Source organism: Rhamphochromis sp. 'chilingali', assembly GCF_963969265.1.
Source record: "Rhamphochromis sp. 'chilingali' genome assembly, chromosome: 4".
NCBI classification, from domain to species: domain Eukaryota; kingdom Metazoa; phylum Chordata; class Actinopteri; order Cichliformes; family Cichlidae; genus Rhamphochromis; species Rhamphochromis sp. 'chilingali'.
In genome coordinates, this window is record NC_137948.1 from 13122323 (window position 1) to 13142771 (window position 20449).

At 39.3% G+C, this 20449-nt stretch overlaps 1 protein-coding gene across 2 annotated transcripts; it reads right to left on the minus strand.

Annotated features, from left to right (window-relative positions):
• Window positions 1-1126: 1126 nt before the first annotated feature.
• tmod1 (tropomodulin 1) lies at window positions 1127-20311 on the minus strand. Of its 2 annotated transcripts, XM_080879835.1 has the most exons (12): window positions 19983-20311; window positions 16631-16708; window positions 16450-16509; window positions 16089-16225; window positions 10629-10785; window positions 8488-8604; window positions 6747-6836; window positions 5302-5432; window positions 4929-5036; window positions 3711-3854; window positions 3194-3338; window positions 1127-1502 (listed from the first exon to the last, which is right to left on the minus strand). In XM_080879835.1, the coding sequence occupies exons 4-12, from the start codon at window positions 16209-16211 to the stop codon at window positions 1444-1446; spliced, it is 1074 nt and encodes a 357-aa protein (XP_080735961.1). In that variant the 5' UTR covers window positions 16212-16225; window positions 16450-16509; window positions 16631-16708; window positions 19983-20311; the 3' UTR covers window positions 1127-1443. The 2 variants fall into 2 exon arrangements, with proteins under 2 accessions (XP_080735961.1, XP_080735960.1); XM_080879834.1 differs by lacking the exon at window positions 16450-16509 and having other exon boundaries at window positions 19983-20310.
• Window positions 20312-20449: the final 138 nt, after the last annotated feature.

The window sequence follows — 20449 nt, forward strand, 5'->3', positions numbered from 1 at the left end:
AATACAACAAACCTGGATTTAGGGATTAATGTGAAACCTGTAGTAAAAAAGTCATTTCATACTAAAACACACATTGTAGCTCCAGTAAATACAAATCAACACAAACAATCAACAAACCAGACCTGGCTGAAAGTGTAAAACAAATCCATTCAAATATTCACAAGTTGCTTGGGTTAATATAATCTGGTGACTGTAAGCAAAAACCCTCTTGCCACTCGGCAGCTATGTAACATTTATTCTAAAAAACTGCATGTAAAGAATCTCATCAAATTATGTTTAAAATTGTTACATTTCTTTGCAGATTTTGTCCCATCACAAAGTTTTTCAAAAGCTTTTTACTCTCTGGGAGTTTTTTTTCTAACACCATCTTTAGTTTTGGGAATTTCTCTCAGAATTTGTTGAGCTTCTTGTCTCTCTCTCTCTCTCTGGCGCTCTTACAATGCCGCTGCTGTAAACACTTCTATATAACAGTGCCGTATTCGCTGGATATTTAAAGGAAAATATAAAGCACATTACACTGGCATTTGAATATTGCACATTAACAGGCAGCGAGTGCTAATATAAACACTGGATAACGTCACAGTGTAATTTGACAGTACATTTTCTTTTACAGCAACGTTTTTACTACTGGTTATTTGATTATCCAGCATAATCAAACCAAGTCATATGAATGGCTTCTGACTCTTTCCCAGGTCTGTTTCAATAAATACGTATGTAGTGACAAATCTCACAGTTGCCAGGTTTATACAGCCATTTGTAAATTGCTCAAGAATCTGTGTAGCTCAGTATCGAAATGAGTCACTAAATACTTTTTTTCACACTGAAAAATGAAAAGAGAAAAACATCAGAAGATGGGGGCAAAACCAGATGTTCATTTTTTTTCTCAATTCAATTTAAATGAATAATCTGACATGGCAGAAATTCGTAGTCTTGTAAGGTGTCCTGGAAGCAACAGCAGTAGTGACAACACCAGTCATTTACAGCACAGTAGTAATAATAATAATAATAATAACAACTATTAAAATTCAACTCAGCAGACTGCTAAAAGTTGCCCATCACTTTTCATATGGGACCACATTCAAAACCAGACCTTAAGCCCTTCACTGAGGTCTAAACACTCGATGAAGCATTGAAAGACTCAAAATTACAGAGTAGGAGTTGGTTTGTACAAAAAGCTGCAGTTATAGCTGTCCAAGCCTAGAAAATATGTCAAAATGCAAACTTCAGAGCACAAAGTAATAATATTAATGTCACTTTTTTTGTTGTTGCATGCACTGGAAACTCAGAAGGATCTGTTAATTAATCCAAATGGATCATTTAACATTTACTAAGTAAAAGTCTGTGAGTGAAAAAGTTCAGACACTGTCTCTGAAACCAAAACAATTGAACCTGATAGAGTGGAAGGGGGTGACAGATGGCAGGAGTTGAAGGTAGCCCTGGTTTCTACACATTTGTCCGACACTTTGGGAAAATGGGTCCTCCTTCAAGCCTTCTCTTTCTTACTGTAGACAGAGGGAAAATGGAAGGTTACAGGAAAAAGAAAGATGAAAGACAACATCAACCTCATCATCTTAAGCAACAGCACAGCAAAGCTGACCTCTTTAACTGACAGGAAGCAAGATAGCTGACAAAAAAAGCAAGGCAAAAAGAACATCACAACAAATTGGTGGCTGCAACGTGTAAGAAGAGTTCTTTGTGAATAAATACACAGGACAAACGTAAGCAAGTGGAAAGAACAGGACAGCGTCTTCTTAAACGTGATTACTTTGTGGTTATTGTGCACAATAAAACAGAATATATGTTCAGCTCTGAAGAAAATTCTGTCTCAAGATCACGTGATAATGCATGTTCAACAACCAGAAACTAATTACTAAAAGGTGATCAAATTTCAAAACAAATTTCCCACGTGTGGGACTAATAAAGGTTATCTTATCTTATCTTATCTTATCTTATCAGAGACTCCATGAGAGTCCTGTGGGTCCACTTTTGGGGCTTTGGAAAGGAGTGAAAAAACAGGAGGAACCAAATTCCTCCAAAAATGCAGATGAAAAGAGCAGAAAGACCAAAGACTAATCACTCAAAGTCAGTATAGAAAAATACAGCATAATTTCAAAGTCAAATTCTGTGCTATGAGATTCTTTCTTTTTTTATACAGGTAGTTATCTCATCTACATGTTTCCAGAATTGCAAGATTTTTGCACTATTTCAGGAATGCCGTGGGACTAAAGAGCAGTCTCCGTAAGCTAGAGATGATTAAAAGAGTGAAGATGTGGACAAGCAATAGAAACTCTCAGAAGAGTATGACAGAAGGCAGCAGAGCTTCCGGTAGTCCGGAAAAGAACCGGGAGATGTTGGCAGCAGAAAGGCAAGGCTGAGCGGTCATACAGTGTGTGACTGTACTGTACTTTTTTTTTTTTTTTTTACTTAGTCTTAGACTTGAACTTTTTCCCAAAGGCCCTCTCCAGCTCAGGGACAGATAGAGTGAGGGTGAAAGAGCCGTCTGTCTCCGACCTGACGACCCGGGCTTAAAGATGACGTGGGGAAGAGAAAGCATCATAAATGATGTAAAGTGGTTTTGAACATTATATATATACACAAAATACAAGAAGATAGTAAGACCATTTAAAACAAAACACAAACAAAATCATATCCACATCTAATTTAGTTTTGAAGCTACATTCTGTAGCGTGAATGTTACAGCAATCGAGTCAGAGAGGATTTATTCTGCCCTAGTTTGTTGTACAAAGTAAATATTTTGGGGGAAAAAAGTTGGAAATCAGGTCAGCAAACACAACAATTACTGGTAAAATTTGTGCATGACAGGAAACACTCCACTCACTCGCTTCATTATGTTCTCTCTCACGCTCACAGGCTTTTCTTAGTGCTGAGGTCATAACTCAGGAAGGTACTGTTATGATTGGCTGAGGCTGTTTGGCAGCTCTACTGAGTAACCAACTGATGATATCACTCTCATTCTTCTATTAGCCTCTGATTGAAGTAGAACTCAAGGAGATATAGTGATGATAAAGTGCACTCGTGCCCATACTAACGTCTAACTCTGCCAAATGAAACATTACAAAAAGACATAACTAAAAGAATGAAAATAATATTACTTGAGTATTTACTTGACGTTCTGTCAGTTCGAGACCTAATGCCACATCCATACAGTGATCATGCAGGTGTGTGTACCCACCCAGGTCATTGTTGTTCATCATGGCATTGGAGCCCCGGAGGCGTGGACCCTGCTGGGTGAAATGATACCCAAACTTCAGCAATGTGGTGTTTTTCTCCAGCATGTTGGCTATTTCCATCTCCACTTTGTTGCCTAAGGGCTGACTCTGGAGTTCACAGAGAGTGCAGGAAAGGATGGTGGAGAGAGGAAGACGAGAGAGGAGTAGATGATTAAAGGCAAAAAAAAAAAAAAATCAGTGGTGGGATTGAGGGTTTAAAAAAAAAAAAAAGTTGATTTCAATCAATAACTGGACTTGAAAAGCAAAAAAGAAAGGGCCAAGAACAAGGAGAGAAATAAAAGTAGGCATTAGTGGGCAATGAGTCACAGATGTCCAACTATGGCATATGAGACATTGCAATGCAATCAGCGAGCATTAGACCAAAGTGGCAATGATGAACTGTGTACACTGCATGACACATACATACTGTTCCAGTGTGTTTAAATCTGTCTGTACTCTATGGAGGGTGTGAGCTTTTACCTGATTGTCTATCTTGAGCTCCAGTAGTGTGGTGTTATTCTGCAGCGACTCTATGAGGGCCAGGATTCCAGTCCCTGTTATGAAGTTGGACTCAACGTTCAGACTCTTGAGCATCGTGTTAACTTTCAACATCTCTGCCAGGGCCTGAGAAAACACACAGCACTTTGTATTCAGGAGCAGCTTTGAAGCCAGGCTGCTCTTGTCAGGCTTTCGTTGTGGTTTGGTCCCCGTTTTGATTTTGATTTGGTTTTTCTTCTGTTCATATTGTACAAATGTCTCCACTGTTTCCTACTCTTAGTCTCTGTTTTGTCTGTGTTAGTTCCCTCGTCTTGCTTGTTTCCATCTCCTGCTTCATTTTGGTAACTGCTATTCCTTGTGCGTCATCTGTGCCCTCACTTCCTGTCTTTGTTTTTCTTCTCATTTCCTGCTTGTTTCCATCTGTGTCTTCGCCTATCCGAGTTCCTTCCACTGTGCTATCTGCCACTTATGTCCACCTATGTCTCATTCTAAAATCTGGCCACTGAGTATATGCAAGTCTTTTCTTTTTTTTGGGGGGGTGGCTGTAGCTCAGGTGGCACAGCAGGTCAGCCACTAATCAGAAGGTCGGTGGTTTGATCCCTGGCTGCATGCCAAATATCCTTAGGCAAGATACTAACCCCGTGTTTGCCTACTGGTGGTGGTCAGAGGGCCCGGTGGCGCCTGTGTCCGGCAGCCTCGCCTCTGTCAGTGCGCCCCAGGGCAGCTGGGGCTACAATGTAGCTTGCCATTGCCTGTGTGTGTGAATGACTGAATGTAGTGTAAAGCGCTTTGGGGTCCTTAGGGACTGAGTAAGGCGCTATACAAATGCAAGCCATTTACCATTTTCCCTTTGTCTGATCATCTGCTTGACTCCACATGTACTCCTATTTGCGTCACATTTCTTTTCTGTATTGTTGGGACGAATTTTCCTTGTTGCCTTGAGTTTGGATATCTTGCTCTTGTTCTGCAGAGCTTTTTCTTCTTTTTGTTTACGCCCTGCTTTTTTACCCTCTTGGTGTATTTTGATCTGTTTAGGAGGAACTTTGTCAAACCACATGTTTATTTTAATCTTCATATTGTTTGTCAAAATAGGACTCATCCCCATTAATGATAAAAAGTGAAAAACTGGGAAGCTGTTAAGATAAAAAGGGAAGAGAACTGAAAAAAAAAGCAAGTTAGGTTGAAAAGCATTAGACTTACAAATGCTACAGGGTCATTGCTCCTTGTTCCTACAATACTGAACCTCTCCACCACTGTGTTCTTCATCAGAGCCTCGGCATATGCCTTCAGAGTTGGGATAGGAATATTCTGGGTGCAGAAAAACAAAAAATTAAATGTTGGAAAAACTTATTTCTATGTATTTTTGCATTTTCCCTTGTCATAAACAGTAAAAAAAATATTAATTGCTGTGATTCATAAAGAAACAAATGCTTGAAGTTTATGTATAAAACTTGAAACCAAATCCAATATACATCCAAATTTAAATATAATTTTTATAATAGATATAGATTATTAAACCTGCACTGTCTCTCTCTTTTTTTTTTTTTTTTTTAACACAACCCAGCATTCTTACCTTGATGTTATTGAGGTTGACTTCTACCAGGTCGGGATCATTCCTCTTTACTCTCAACAGAGTTTCCTCTACATCAGTGGAGTTGGGCTCCTCATCAGGGACTGGCTTGTACTGGGTACACTGGATCACACCTGGGGTGCAACACACGTATAATATAAAAATATATTTACAAAATCAGACTGCTGATGGATAAATTTGCTTTACTCAGGGTCTGATTGGACTAAATCTCATTTCAAAAGCAGCACAAAAAATAACCTCTCCATTAAGTAGTTGACTCAATTTCTGAATCTGCGACTCTAAACACTGTAAACAGCATTTTCTGGATGATTGCTTGAGACTTTGCTTGTGTCAAGCAAAGAGAACACATTTATTTGGTGAAAGTATAGTTTTCCACATTCAGTGTTGCTTTTGGTCGTGGAGTACTCTGCTGGTTCAGAAATGCTGTTCTTCTTCTCCATGCTTGCCCCCTTTTTTATGGTAATCCAGGCTAAACATCTGTGTAGCTTCACATTTATTTTACTGACAGGGGATTGGTATCAATCTTAAGAAGGTGATTAAGCGTACTTCCAACGATAGTTTTTTGCAGAGCACAGTACTACAATAACCTCAGGAGATTTTCAAAATGATATTTTGTATACTTTGCAAAAGCTGCACAGAGTACCTCGTTGTAAGTGCTCTGCAGCAGAAGATCTAAAATACGGAAAAACTAGAATCCGTTTGGTTTACCAGCACGAGAAATGTGCACCTACTTTAGTAATGGATTGCAAATCTCTGAGATTCAGTCATTAAGGTTAATATGGACCAATGCTTTTGTAAAAAGGGTTTTTGTGCCCTCCTCTGTATCACTACTCAAAACAGAGTGACAACTTCAGCAGGAGACTGTGGGTTGCTTTATAAGGTAGTCATATTTGGATGTGAGATGCTCAGTCTCTGTTTAGAGCTGGAAGTGTAACTATAGGATGAGCCACCACACAAGATAAACAATAGCTCATTAACCTGTGAAGGAGAGCTAAAAGTAATCCCACAATTCAATCGTTTACACGATGTAGCATAACATGAAGTGCAAACAGATGAACCAGCGATAGTGTATTCCTGGCAGGATAATAGCAAAATGTATGTGTGCTTATACTCTTTTATCTACCTATCTATTTTACTTTAACCTGTTTTACATTATTTGTGCATGTATCAAGTGCAAAACAGAAAAAATATGAGCATACACTGTTTTTGGTAAAATAAACATTCTGCAAACATGAGATCACACTTTATTCCAATCCAACTGCAGCATTTTTCTTAAATGATGCAATTTTTTTGGTACTAGTTGAGTGATCTGCTTTATTTTAGAGTACTTTTACTTGTTCCTCGAAAGTCCCTATAATTCATGTGTACTTGTGTCCAGTAGTATACATTTCGGTAGGTGAGTGCAAGCGTGTATGTGTTTCACATACTGTTAAGGCCTTGCTTGTTGACTATAGTGCTGCTGGCCAGGGCTTCATAGTACTGCTGGTTACTCATCAGCGTGTGCATGCCCAGGATGGCTGGAAGAAGAGAAGGAGACTGAAGAATGAACATTTGAAAAAAAAAAAAGGATCGAGAAAGAGAAAGCAAGAGAGCAGTGCTGACACTGAGTGGACTTATTGATTGGCTTGCAACCTTAGACCAGACCACCATGCACCAGTCGCTTTCAGCATCGCAATCAAGGCAAGCATGAGGAAAAAAAAAAAAGAAAGAAAAAAACCTGCACACTGTATGGATTCAGCTCCCGTGTACTGGCTTTGACTTCTGCAACCACAGCTGACCTTCTGCTCTTAGCAGGCCGAAGCCAAATCAATGTGCAATATACTTTATTTGTTATAAAAAAAATAATGAGATATCAGCCAGCCAAGGCAAAAAAAATCTATGATGTGCTCTGGCAGCAGGAAATCTGAAATATGTTTCCAGCCAAGCAGTTACTCTGAGGACACAATTAACAGAGAGTCTTTGCCTTGTTTCTTTGTCAGAGAGATTGAGAGTATCTGACTGTTTATTCGATTACTGAATGCAGTGAAGTGCGTGTATTGCAACAAGCTAAGAGGCTTGTTCACCACGAGCATTTCTCATTTTAAATCTCCGTCTTCTAACAGCAGCAGGGTTGGATAATATTTTTGTCACACATGAAGTATGCATCGTCTTGTAATTACTCTGACAGTGGTTAAAACTAAATGTGTTTACATGGTATAAGTAAGTATACTTCCCACAAAGTCAACTCACTGTCATCATTAATATAATAAGTTCAGCACATTGACTGCAATAACTCAGGCAGGCTAAAAACAAAGAAACAAAACAGACAGAAAAAACCCTGAAACATCAGCAACACTGTTTTAATGGCAGCTCGAGTTTCTCCTGATGGTATGGACATCGAAAAAGTTATTATTTTATATTTTAAGGCAAAGAAAAATAACTTCAAACACTATTCAGACAAAATCCAGCAAATGACAATAACTGCAGTGTGTAAAGCAGAGCTGCGTCATATCACATCATACCTGCTATAGCGGTGTCATGCACTTACATTCCCAACTGCCGCCACCTGCAAGCTGCAAGCTGATAAAACACTGGGTGTTTTCTACATCGTCATTAATATCATTTTTACAATTTTTTGTGATGTAGCTTACATCGTCCTTCCCCACTATGCAAAAAAATGTACCAGCAGGTCCACTCGCCCTGCATGAACCAAGTTTTTTGTTAAATACAATGCACGGTCCGCACATGCAACAATACGACTACAAAGTAAAACAAAAAGCACAAATGTCACAGAAGACCAGTGTTGTTCCATGCAGGACTATGTGCAGCGTACAGATACCCTGGACGGTGATGAACTAATAGATAGAAAGATCCAGAAAATGAAGGTACGGATGATGATGATGAAGAGTTGAACGGTAAGAGTGGAATGAAGATGAAAGGAGTGCTAGAGGAAATGAGTGAAAGTTAGATTAACAAGGGCTAGTTACACCTATGGTAGTCTACTTACATTCATTAGTGAGAGCATGCCTAAAACCTTCATATAGAAATATATAGAAACAACTCTTGAAATGGAGAAAAGTTACAGTTCAGCTACATGTGCAGACGTAAAATCCAATTAAACTTAAGTACTTTTATTTGTTCATTTTCTTGGAAAAATTAGCCTACAGAGAGATGTTGTGTGATAGTTACCTGCAATATCACAGAGTTCAGCATCGGTAGCACTGGACAGGGCTTCTTCTAACTCCGGCTCCAGAGTCACAGACTCTATGATTGGATCCACTCTTGTTTTAGGCACCCAGGCTTTCCCTGCAATATGAGGGGATATATTTTATGCAAAGTAAGTGACTGCAAGCACTACTATTACAATGACAATTATCAGTAACTTTAATTTAGCATTTAGCTTACAAGTTACATTTGACAGACTCCAGTTTTTTCCTGGATTTTTGTCAATTTAGGGACCTCTATGGCTACAGATTTGCTTCTTAAGTAGCATTTTTTCTCAAAATGACCCAAAATTTCTATACATTCTGTGTGGTGTGACCGCATGTAGTGGAAATGCAGCTTCATAGTATATGCACTGAATTTCTCTCTAAGGTTGAATTTGTTGAACTGCTGTGTATTGAGGTTATTAAAGTTAAAAATATAACTAAAAACTAAAGTAATAAAAACTGAAACTAGGCATGAACACATATTTTTGTGAACTAAAATGAAAAAACAAACAAAACTACACCTTTGGAAAAAAATAAAACTGATGGAAAAGATTTTGTGAATTTGGAAAACTAAACTAAAATACAATTACAGATGAAATGTGTTTTCCTTGTCATTTATTATAAACTGCCTGATGAGGATTTGATGAATGCTTCTATTGAGGCCAAAAAGTCGAAAGGTTTGTATTTATATTGTATCTACACTCATTTTTCACAGTTCTTGCCTCTGGCGTTTGCCGTAAATGAAATAATAAGAATTAAAGATTGAAACGAATGAAAGCTAAACATTTTCAAACAATAAAAGCTAAACTGAAACAAGCAAACCCACTCTGGAAACAAACTGAAACTAAACAGAATTAACAAAAAGTCAAAATGAAGTAAAATTAAAAACTAGTAAGAAAATAATAATTTAAAAAAATCTATGATAACTCTGTGATATATTGTTTTATTTCTTAAAATAATGGCATAAACAACTTTGGATTGTCCCCTCACAGCGAGGTGTGTCAAATCCACTAGACAGTCGGGGTGTTTCTGTGTGACGTTAGCATGTTCTCTCTGTGCCTGTGTGGGTTCTCCTTGGATACTCTGGCTTCCTCCTGCGGTCCTCCCATGTTAGGTTAATTGGACATTCTAAATCGGGTGTAGGTGTGTATGTGAACATGAATGATTGTCTGTCACTCTGTTATTCCTGAAACACAGCAATCATTTTCATTGCTACTACCATTAACAAAGGCTCACTCTTTTGTCATAGAAAGTCATGTATAAAAAAGACAGAACAAAAGCTAAGTAAATGTGAATTACAAAAACAGTGAAGACCATCAACCTGTTAGAACCTATAACTAGTACTGAATACAGTACATACAGTAGTATGGAATTTGAATGTAACTGTCAGTCTAAGGTGAGGACATGTAAGACAAGGTCAGTCCAGTTGCCAAAATCAGTTCTGTTACACAAGCTGTGTGAGGTGAGTATGCTTTCATGTCACACCTGACAAGCGGCTGACTCTAGAAGCCCAGAGATGTCTTTACCGATAGGTTTGCTATGTCTGTATTTGTGTGGCTTGCTCCTCGAGTTTCAGCCAGACATTTTTTCTGATGCTCATATGAACACGTGGCTCTGTGAGAGGAGTTGTGAGAGCAGTTTTTGGAAAGTCACGTGTGACCTGTCTTGGTTAAATGTCATGGCACCGCTGAGGGCACGGCAAATGCTGCGGCAAGTGGAGTGAGTCCCAAAGCAACAACACCAGCAAATCAGAACGTAACAAAAGTCAGAAAAACAGAAAGAAACTTTACAGAGTTTAAAGAGTTTGACATGGCTGAAGTTCTTCACCACCAGTCAAGTCTGTGTCTACGCTGTGGATTTCTGATAAACCGAGTTTTAGTGTTAACACCTGAGCTACAGGTTGGCTGTTTTCACTGATCAATTTGCCTTTTTGAAATCCATCCAAGAGTCCAGAGATATTTGTTTAATTACAAAGTAACACCATCATTTAAATCATGTTTAAGGAAGCTTTAAACAGCTTTCATTTATTAATAATAATAACAATAATATCTTAATAAAAAGATTAATCATGAAAAGATTTGCCTGATTAACTTGATTTTTATTAAACACACCAGTTCCTACCTCTCTTCTCCCCGGTGTAGGGCACCAGGTCTTCTTTGTCAGGATGCTCTTTGGCCTGTTTCTCCAGATGGGCCAGGAGGTTGTCTCTTTGAAACGTCCCTGTTGGTGCTTTCTTTGTCTGGTCCTTCTGGCGCATCCCAGCAGGCAACAATGCATTCTAGACACGGATTAACATTTACAATATGTTGGTATTGCATGTTGGAAAAATAACCCATACTTTTGCTAATTTGACCAGTCTATGTGTGAAGTCTATGTGTGAAGTGTGAAGGAATTTTTCAATGCTTTTAGCCAGACTTGCTCCCTGCTTTACAATTCCGATCCAGCCTAATGTAACTCAACATTCATTCCCCAGAGAATGAATCCTTGAGTTTCCCAAAGTGCCTTTCTACTTATTCTATCATGTTAAAAAGGTTTTCGTTTTTTTTCCCACAGAACTTGGTAGCAGAGACTGTATTACGCTCCAAGAAAGAAGAAAGAAAGAAAATGTACTTTATTGATCCCCGTGGGGAAATTCCTCTCTGCATTTAACCCATTCACTCAGTGAAGCAGTGGGCAGCCATTGGGCGCATGGGAAGCAGTGTGTAGGGACGGTACCTTGCTCAGGGGTACCTCAGGGTAGCTGTTCAGGGGAATCGAACCCCCGACCTTCCGATCATGGGGCCACCACTCTACCTACTGAGCTATCCCTGCTAAGAAGCCAATCACATAGCAACAACTTGGTCTCAATCATGCAGACATGGTCAAGACTACCTGGTGAGGTCTAAATCGAGCACCAGAACTGGAGTCAAAGATGGTTTGAGCGACTTTGAATGTAACATTGTTCTTTTTGCCAGATAGGCTGGTCTGAATATTTCAGTGAGTACTCATCGACTGGGATTTTCCCCACACAGTCATCTCTGCTTTATAGCACAAGACCACACCTGCTGTCAGCTAAGAACAGATGAGATGATGTGAGATGATGAGATTTTTTGCTGCTGCAACATTAACGTTCCATGTCATAAAGTTCAAACCATCTCAGTGACAGTGAGCTCACTGCACACAAATGGCCTCCACAGTCACACGAGCTCAATTGAACATCTTCAGGTTGCGGTGATGTGCCGACAACAAATCCGAAGCAACTGTGTGATGCTATCGTGTAAACATGGACCAAAATCCCAGAGGAATGTTTCCTGCACCATGTTGAATCTGAGCTACAAAGAATTAAAGCATTTCTGAGTGCTTTAACTAAGTCCAACCAAGTATCTCATATCTCACCTCATGAGGTGTCAAGATGTATGTAGCTTCTGAAAAGTGAAGTGACTTACATCTGCATTCTTTCTAATGGTCAACAGAGGGCAGCTTCTTTGACTGCAAAAGCAGGGCAGTGCAAAGTCTATGATAAAATTACACTAATCAGGCTTTTCAATAACATCCTTCAAGCACAGCATAGCATATCTTTCTTTATATTAGGATTAAAGTCAGTAAGTAGCTGTGTTGGCACCGGATCACTTAGTTTATGTTTCCCTATGTCTCTGTCAGCAGTTATCTCATGCTAAAGTGGTCTCGAACAGGTGCTTATGTGGTTTTATTTTCTTTATCTTGTTCAAACTTCTCTTTTAGTTAAGTCTTGTAATATTTTGAAGCAAAACACAAAGCTAAGAACAAATGACTTTGATTTTTTTCTTCTGTAACAAGTTTTATGAGCTGCTGAGTGAACTGTATGATGTCAGGCCTAGACAGCATGACACTATATAATTCTCTCTCTCTCCTCTAGCTCAACACAGGACCAAGAAATTTCCCAGACCATTAGTGCACACCAAGTTATTTTGAACCTAAAGCAACATTCAAAACCATGCTCTTAGAAGTGCTACTTATAGCTGCATATCTTATCTGCTTCTCAGCACTTAGGGGCCTCCCTTTCTTTATAAGTCTGTTTCTCTTTTTGCTTCTCACTGTTATTCATCTTCAGTCAGACTCTCTCCTTACATTAGGAGCTTCCAAATAATAATCTGGTTGTACAGCAATTAAAAAAAAAAAAACCCAACCGAACATACCCGACACTTTGCGCAGTCAGCACAATCTAAGATATCACCAACACAAAGCTTATATCAGCTTTAGATTACAGCGCTCAGTCCCAGTATTTTATTTTTAACAGCATGAGTCGGCCTCTGTTTCTCTCCCATCAACTAACAGTCACATGTACAATACGTGTGTCTATGTGTCTATGAGCCTGAAGCTGAGACGATATCATTTCAAGATATATGACACATCAAGATTCATTTCAGATACCAGCATATAAAAATGCACAATGCAAATAAAAATGACCACCTGCAACAAATGCAAACAAACATCAGCACAGATTTCAACTTTCTCACGCTCTAATAAACATATCCAATAATACCTGCCAGCAAAACACCACCTCCACCTCCTCAGGAAAATATCCATCTATTCTGTAGCTACAGGCTCTCTACAACTTTTTGAAAATGGGAAGTTGCAGTCTCAGAGCCATTTTGATGGTTTAATCTATGCCAAACTTTTCACTTTGATTGGAACTTTTTCTACGTGTGATTTGTATTAATCCACACAAACAACTGAGTATGAAGCAAGCTTGGGTCAGTACACTTGTGAGGCAGTACTGTGTGTTGTAAAACACAAAATGTTCTTGTAATTGTTGCTGAATAATCAATAATGGCAGACATGCGTGCAAACTTTCAGTCTGTTTACTGGAACCGATGTGGGAAACCGTGCTGGGAATGTTACAGTCAGAGCAAATGGGCACTTTACTGTTGTGTAACAGGTGACCCTCATAAACAGGCACAAACAAGGTAAGGACATACGCACTGCTTCTCTCTGTTTCCTCTGTTTACGTCAGCGAGTCCCTGCAGTCACTCACTGCTGGCATGAGCCTCGCTAACAAACACACACACATATCTACTCCACATTATACCCTTCGAGTCATCCCCTTGGCACTGAGGGGGACTCCGGTCTCTTTATGAGGAGTTAGACATTCATCTGGCAGCTATTGCAGCAGCTGTCCACACCTTGACCCCTGATTTATTACTCGGTGGTCTGTCGGTGGACGAGAATCAAATGCAGAAATAAACATATCATAAAAAGCAGCAGCGAATTAACACGAGTGCTGATGTAGTATTATAAGTGCTTTAGCTGTACTTAATACAAAAGGAGAAATACTTTGAATAACAGGGAAGACTAAACAGTAACAAGAGGTTATTAATTTAAGGTTAGTATTTTACTTTTTCACACTTTCACTCTTCGTTTTTCGTTTGTTTCACCATTTTTACATGTATTACTGAATCAAACCCTGCCGCAGACACAAAAGACCTTCATGTTTAGTTGTAATACTTTTACACAGAGAATCTAATCTGCGCTCAGCAACTTCTAATACAGTCGCGGTCCAAAGTTTGCATAAGCTCATTGTGGTAAATGCTCTAAATGATTTATTTGAACTGATATTTTTCCAGGGTGGAATGAATATACAGCATCTATCTTTAATGACTTCAAAACATAAAAATAAAGAATAAAGAATTTAATTCATTTAGGATTTTCTCTAATTCACACAAGGTCAAAAGTGTGGATTACACCCCAACTAATATTTGGTTAAACGTCCCTTAGAAAGTTGCACCTGGAATAGATGTTAATCAAATTCTTCTAAGCAAAATTGGTGGAGCTCATTTATTTTGGCTCATTTTGTGGCACAGAACCAGCTTTACAGGTTATCCCAAACATTTTCAACATGGTTAAGGCTGGAGGTTCGGGAAGGCCATTAAAGAAGCTTAATGCTGACCTGTTTTATTTGGAACACCCAATTCTGTCCATGTTTAGTCTAGTGTGGAGTAAAGTTGAAGAATTCCATCTATTTGAGTAATGTAACAGTACCACTAGCAGCAAAACAGCCCCAGAGCATGATGCAACCACCACCGTGCTTGAGAGTTGGTACAGTGTTCATAGGTTTGAAAGCCTCATCTTTACTTCTCCAAACATGCCTGTTGCCATTGTGGCCAAAGAGCTCAATCTTTGTCAAATCTGACCAAAAAACCTTTACCAAGAGGGATTTTAACTTGTCCATGTGGGACCCTCTCAGGGCATGGCGATGTAAAAACTGGCTTCCCTGTGCAGTTGGTATTCCAGTAGTTTCTGGTTTCTGGTAACCTTGAACTTGGGGTTTTTCCTGAACAACCATCATCTGAGGGTGACAGTTTGGGTTTTCTTCCAGACCTTGGCAAAGTGGTGACACATCCAGACAAGATGTGCTTGCGCATAACTGTTTTGAATCATCTTGGAATGTGCACTTGTTTAGAAATGGCTCCAAGAGACCTTCCCAACCTGTGCAAATCTACTCTTTTCTATTGCTCTGAGTAGTGACCAACACTCAGAGCAATAGACAACTGCTATGAAACAAATCCTTTTTATGCTGGCAAAGAAAGTACCAGTTGTAGGCCTTGGCTTTGTCAATTTAAAAGAGACTATGGAACCTTCAGCACCGCTTATGAAAAAATGTGAGTGTATGTATATTTTATTTTGTATATACTTTTGCCGGTGTGGATCAGAGGAAATCCAAAATAAATTGCTGCTTGTGCACCCAATTCTTGTTTTTACAAGTCATTAGAGATATATGCTGTTATAATCAGGGGTGCACATAAGTGGTCCGCAGGTGCGCATTCGCTGTCAAAATAAAAGACGCGCACAAGATAAGATGTTGCAACGCACGTTTGCGTACATAAGATTTTCTGGAGGAGGACAGACATTTGTTTAGAACTCTTAAAGATGTCGAAGAAGCTCCTTTAAGCAATTACTTTGGTGTTCCTCCACCTCCAAAGAAATGTCAGAAGGAGTCCGAACCGCAAAAGAACCGCATATTCTCAGAAAAGTGGTTGCAGGAGGTGAGCTGGCTTCAAACAAATGATGAACGCACAGAGATGTGGTGCAGAATTTGCCGTGAAAATCCCACTCTAGCGGACACAAACAGTACCTTTTATATGTAAGCAAACACGCGTTGCAACTTCTTATCTGGTGCGCATCTTTTATTTTGACAGCGAATGCGCACCTGCGGACCACTTATGTGCACCCCTGGTTATAATCAATGCACCCTGGGAAAAAATGTCTCAAAGAAATCATTAAAAGCTCAAAAGTATCACGACATTCATTCCCATGATGAGTTTATGTAAACTCCTGACCATAAATGCCATGGCTTTGTAGACTTTTATTTTCAGTCCTTTCCTTCAAACATATTTTAACAATTGCTACTGTACTACCACTATAAAAACTAAGATTTATGTTATTTTAAAAACAGAAATTACCAGCTAACAGCAACTCAAACGAAAGCACACTGCAGCTCCAGTGATATACAATGTGATACATTACATCGTGCTGTCTGCTGAGCATGTATGCCCCCATTAATCCCCACTGATACCAGCATACTGACATAGCTTCTCCTTATGGATTTCAATGTTATAAACTTACATCAGGATCCAGCTCCTCTAATTCATCCTCTAACCGCTGCAACTCTTCTTCTGACAGTTTCTTCAGCAGCTCGTCCTCGTCTATGTCTCTGTACTTCTCCATCTCCTTCCTCAGAAGCGCCATTGTGGACAGCACACCTGGGGGGGAAAGAAGAGTACAATATCTTGGAAAACAACAGAAATAAAATATTTACACATCAATTATGAGCAATGATGGCAATCAATTTGAGAGTTATACTGTTTGAGGGAATATACGTGGCAATAAAGCATAACCGTATTTATCATTTTCTTGTATTCTCTTTGCTCTTTGTTATTCTTGGGATGTGTTCAACATGTGAGGCATATTCAAACTGTTCTCTCACTTCAGCAACGCCTCCAAATGAAAAAGGCAAACTGTAGGAGATCAGGAGCCTAGATTATATCTATGGATGGAAACAACCAAGAAGTGAGTAATTAAAATGAATGTTGGAATAACAGTGGGTTTGAAGGATCAGAGAAAAGCAACACAATGCTTTAACAGTGGAATTCAGAAGACAAACTGACCTTAATGACCCCCACCTCGGGTAAAATAACAGCAAAGGCAGCCAAGTGCCCGTAGCCCTCTTGGGAAAGCAATTACACCTGAAAGAGGCACAAGTAAATAGTGTGAAGAGAGATTAATAGCTCGCAGAATTAGAAAACAATAGTACGTCATGAACATGGAAAGAAGTGAAACATCATATTTCTCTGCTTGTCATCTCTTCTCTACTACTCCGATTTCTCAGAAAGCAACTGTCCGGAAATACAGAAGGCTTGAAAATACGAAATTCATTGAGTGCAAAAGAAATGTATGAGAATTTGTCAAACATTTTCACTGGTAATGCTTTAAATGTTCTTCTTTCCATTTCTCTTATATCGTCACAGAGTTTTTGAGAGCTGTTGGAGTGTTCATTTTCATGTCCTCAAAAGGTTTCCATGTGCCACACTCACATCTTTAGATTAAATATGACGCTACAGCCAGCAGGTTAGTACAACTTAGCACAGAGTGGAAAGATAAAAAGCGCTAACCTAGGCCTTCTCAAAGCTAACAATTCCCATCTGCCAGCAAATATACAATTAAGCTGTTAACAGAATTGCTAGATGGAACTGCTCCTAGCCAAGACAAGTCTGGTATATAACTGCATCTTTAAGCTTTTATGCAGGTTTTTGAATGACTTAATACTAAATATGAATGAGTTTACAAATGCAGACAGGTGAACAAACTGCACCGTTAATTATTATTTAAGGAGAAATATTTTGAAGCCTTCCTAGGTGTTTTATTGTTCTTCTCTGCAAGAATTTTTCCATTTATTTATCACCATTTCAATTTGATTCAATTAGACAAAAAACAGTTGTCTGATTGAATTGGATTTGCTTACAAGTTTTCACCTATTTGCTTGACACTTGGTAATTTTGCACATATCCTGCTGCTGATCATCTGCTTATTTTCTCCAAGTGTTGCCCTGAAAACTTTATAAATGTTGGATAGGTCAAATATGCTGTCCGTAAACGTGTCTTGCTCTTGTTTCTTTCTCAAACAGCTATGAAGACTCATTCCAAATCTTGCTCTCGAACTCTGTCTTGGCTCTGTGACCAGATGACTGAAAATGGATGAGCTGCAGTGGAACATTTGTGGACCAGAGCACCAAACACTGGGCGCGCACACGGTCACTAAGCCCCAAGTTCTTTAAAGCTGTAGTTCAGACTCTGACAAGTGTTGAGCTGCTACCGATGGATGCCCACATAACAACATTAACTATAACTTCACTGAGCTTGTATCAGGCGATGGGAATGATCTCAAATTAGGCAGAAAATATTGAGCTGGAGCTCAAAGTGCAGAAAATTGTGTTTTTGAGGAGCACAAATGTGAAATAAAGCTTATCTTTTTGATCTTAGCGATGTCACCAAGTGTGCTTTGGCTTTAATCCTAAAAAGCGGGGTCAAGCGTGTTGTTCTTTTGTTCTGCTTTCTCTTTTCACTCCATGTCAAGAAAAGTTTCCAAAACCAGAGATGAAGAACTGGGCTGCACTCCAAATAGCACTGCAAGCCCACTGGAAGACTGCAACCTGTTCTGATGATATCGAACAGACACTTGCCTGTATTTAGAACATTTCTATAAGCCTCTGCTTCATTACAGGACATTCACTGGGCAGAAAGAGCAAAACAACTAAAAATGACCTGAACCAGAACGTACCCTCTGCAGTCATAAACATCTAACTTGCCTCTTGCCCTTGAAAGCAGGCCTATCCAATCCTTAAGCATCTAAGAATAGCCCACTGATACGGGATAATTAATCAAGTCAGATATGTGTAAAACCTTGGGAGGGCAACTGGTCTTGCATGAGCACAGCCTTTCACTAACTGAGAGCAGAAGATAAAAAGATTTCAGAATAAAAGTCTTTTTAAAACTGTGTGTATACAAGTTAGCTACTCCTGGGTGAAGGCAAGATTTTTTTTTCAGTCATGAAGTACGCAGACATTTCTGCAATATTCACAAATGCTCTCAGAGTGAAGAAAACTGAAATATTCATCACAGAAATAAGCTCATGCAGCAATATTAAAGTAACTTGATTTTTCTTTTTGCAACTCCTCGTTAACTGCTTTCAAACAGCATACAAATGGTACGTGAAGCCTTTGTTGCCATCTTCTACAGGCTGCTGAAATGACCTCCACAACATCTTTGTGCATAACTACTTCACAGATTCACATTCAAATATAAGCATAACTCTACATATCTAAAAAAGTAAATTAAAAGTGATTTTAATTGATTAAATTACCCCAAACATATCTTAGCTACTCAGTTTGTTCTAGGTCTGATGCTGAAATGGAATAAAACTACAATAATCACACTTAACTCTGCTCATTTTTGAGAAAGTAGAAGAATTAAACCCTAATTTTGTGCCACACAATCTAAAGGAAAGATAGCAGTTGTAAAAATTGCACAGATATCTGAAATGTCCCAGCAGACAACAGCTGAGAGACAACTGTTCTCCTTTACTCAGCCACATGTCACAATGCATGTGGCAGAAAATAAGCTCTGTGGAAAGGATGGCGTGTTTTATTACTGGCACTCCAAAGAAAAGACAGTTTGGTTCGTAGATTTAGACCTGGCATTGAGGTGTGCATACAACCAAAACCATTAAAGGCCACACGTTAAATAATCCTTCATTTTGCTGAGGACATCTGTGGCCACTGTTTTTTTTTTTTTTGCTTTGGGGCCAGCACAGAGTCATATATCATGATCTGTATACCAGACCAAGTAGCTCACTTGCTACCTTGGACCTGGGGTCAGGCCATTTGTTCATTCTGCAGAGGTCAAAGTGTCATAATGTTTTTGTTAAGTGTAATATCACCAATGAGTGCTGTTATACTCCAGCTGATAATATAATACATGGCTAAACCAGGAGGTAAACAGCAGACTTCTGAAGCACCATTAAGAGCTGTGCTCATAAAATAAAAATGACTGACAAACAGAAGTTCCACAGCTTAGTTATTTCTAGAGTGGATGTGTGGAGGTCACAGAAAACCAGCAACTTTTGTATACTTCGGAACTCCTGTTTCTGCAAAGTTGTAATAACTTTAAAAATTAAATTAAAAGATGTAGTTATGATTGGTCCAAATACAATCACAATAAAATAAAAATAAAAAAAACCCACCCAATCTGCATCTTTCAGTTTAATATTTAACCTGCAGCAGCCAAATGATGAAAAACAGAAACAGGGAACTTATATTTGGTGTTCATTTTTTCTAGAAAACCACTTTCCCACTTTAAGTAAATGTTAAACTAATCCGGTTCACGGTTTTAACACGGAGACGTGACCTTAACTTATTTGACTGCTTTGCTGCCCGCAGTATAATATATGCATTAATTTCCCTACCTCCTCCAGCGCTATTTATAGCCGGCTGGTCCCGCTGGGTGACAGCAACGAATACTTTGACCAGATATGGTTTCCTTCACAGCCGCCTGGAGTCGCAGCAGTGCGAAGTACGGTCCGCTGCAAGCGCGCAACTCCGGGAATCCGCCAAATTTCCCCTAAATCAAACCGTCCATGACCCGCGGACAATCTTGAATCCAGAAGATTTCAGCGCTCACAAAGTTTCCTCCCCCGGCTCTGGTCGACTCTCTGTGGACCTGTTGGGACTGAATCTCATCTCCAGCAAAGGGCAAACCAAACTTTTGGGGAAGAGATCCTCCTCCTCTCCTCGCTCACGGCTGCTGTGTCACTCCTGTGATGTCACGAAGATGCGCTGCCTCCATTATCGGACAATGGTTCACTATGTAGCGTAGCTCACGATAACGTTTATGGTTTACATTAAAGCTGCAAGAGTCTGGGTAGGATATCGG

Excerpts from the sequence above, each read along its gene's own strand:
- tmod1 (XM_080879835.1), bottom strand. The coding sequence starts at position 16,211 with ATGGCGCTTCTGAGGAAGGAGATGGAGAAGTACAGAGACATAGACGAG. Across the intron at positions 8,605-10,628 it reads CTACACCGGGGAGAAGAGAG|GGAAAGCCTGGGTGCCTAAA; the intron begins GTAGGAACTGGT and ends CTCATATTGCAG. Across the intron at positions 3,855-4,928 it reads GCAATGACCCTGTAGCATTT|GCCCTGGCAGAGATGTTGAA; the intron begins GTAAGTCTAATG and ends GTGTTTTCTCAG.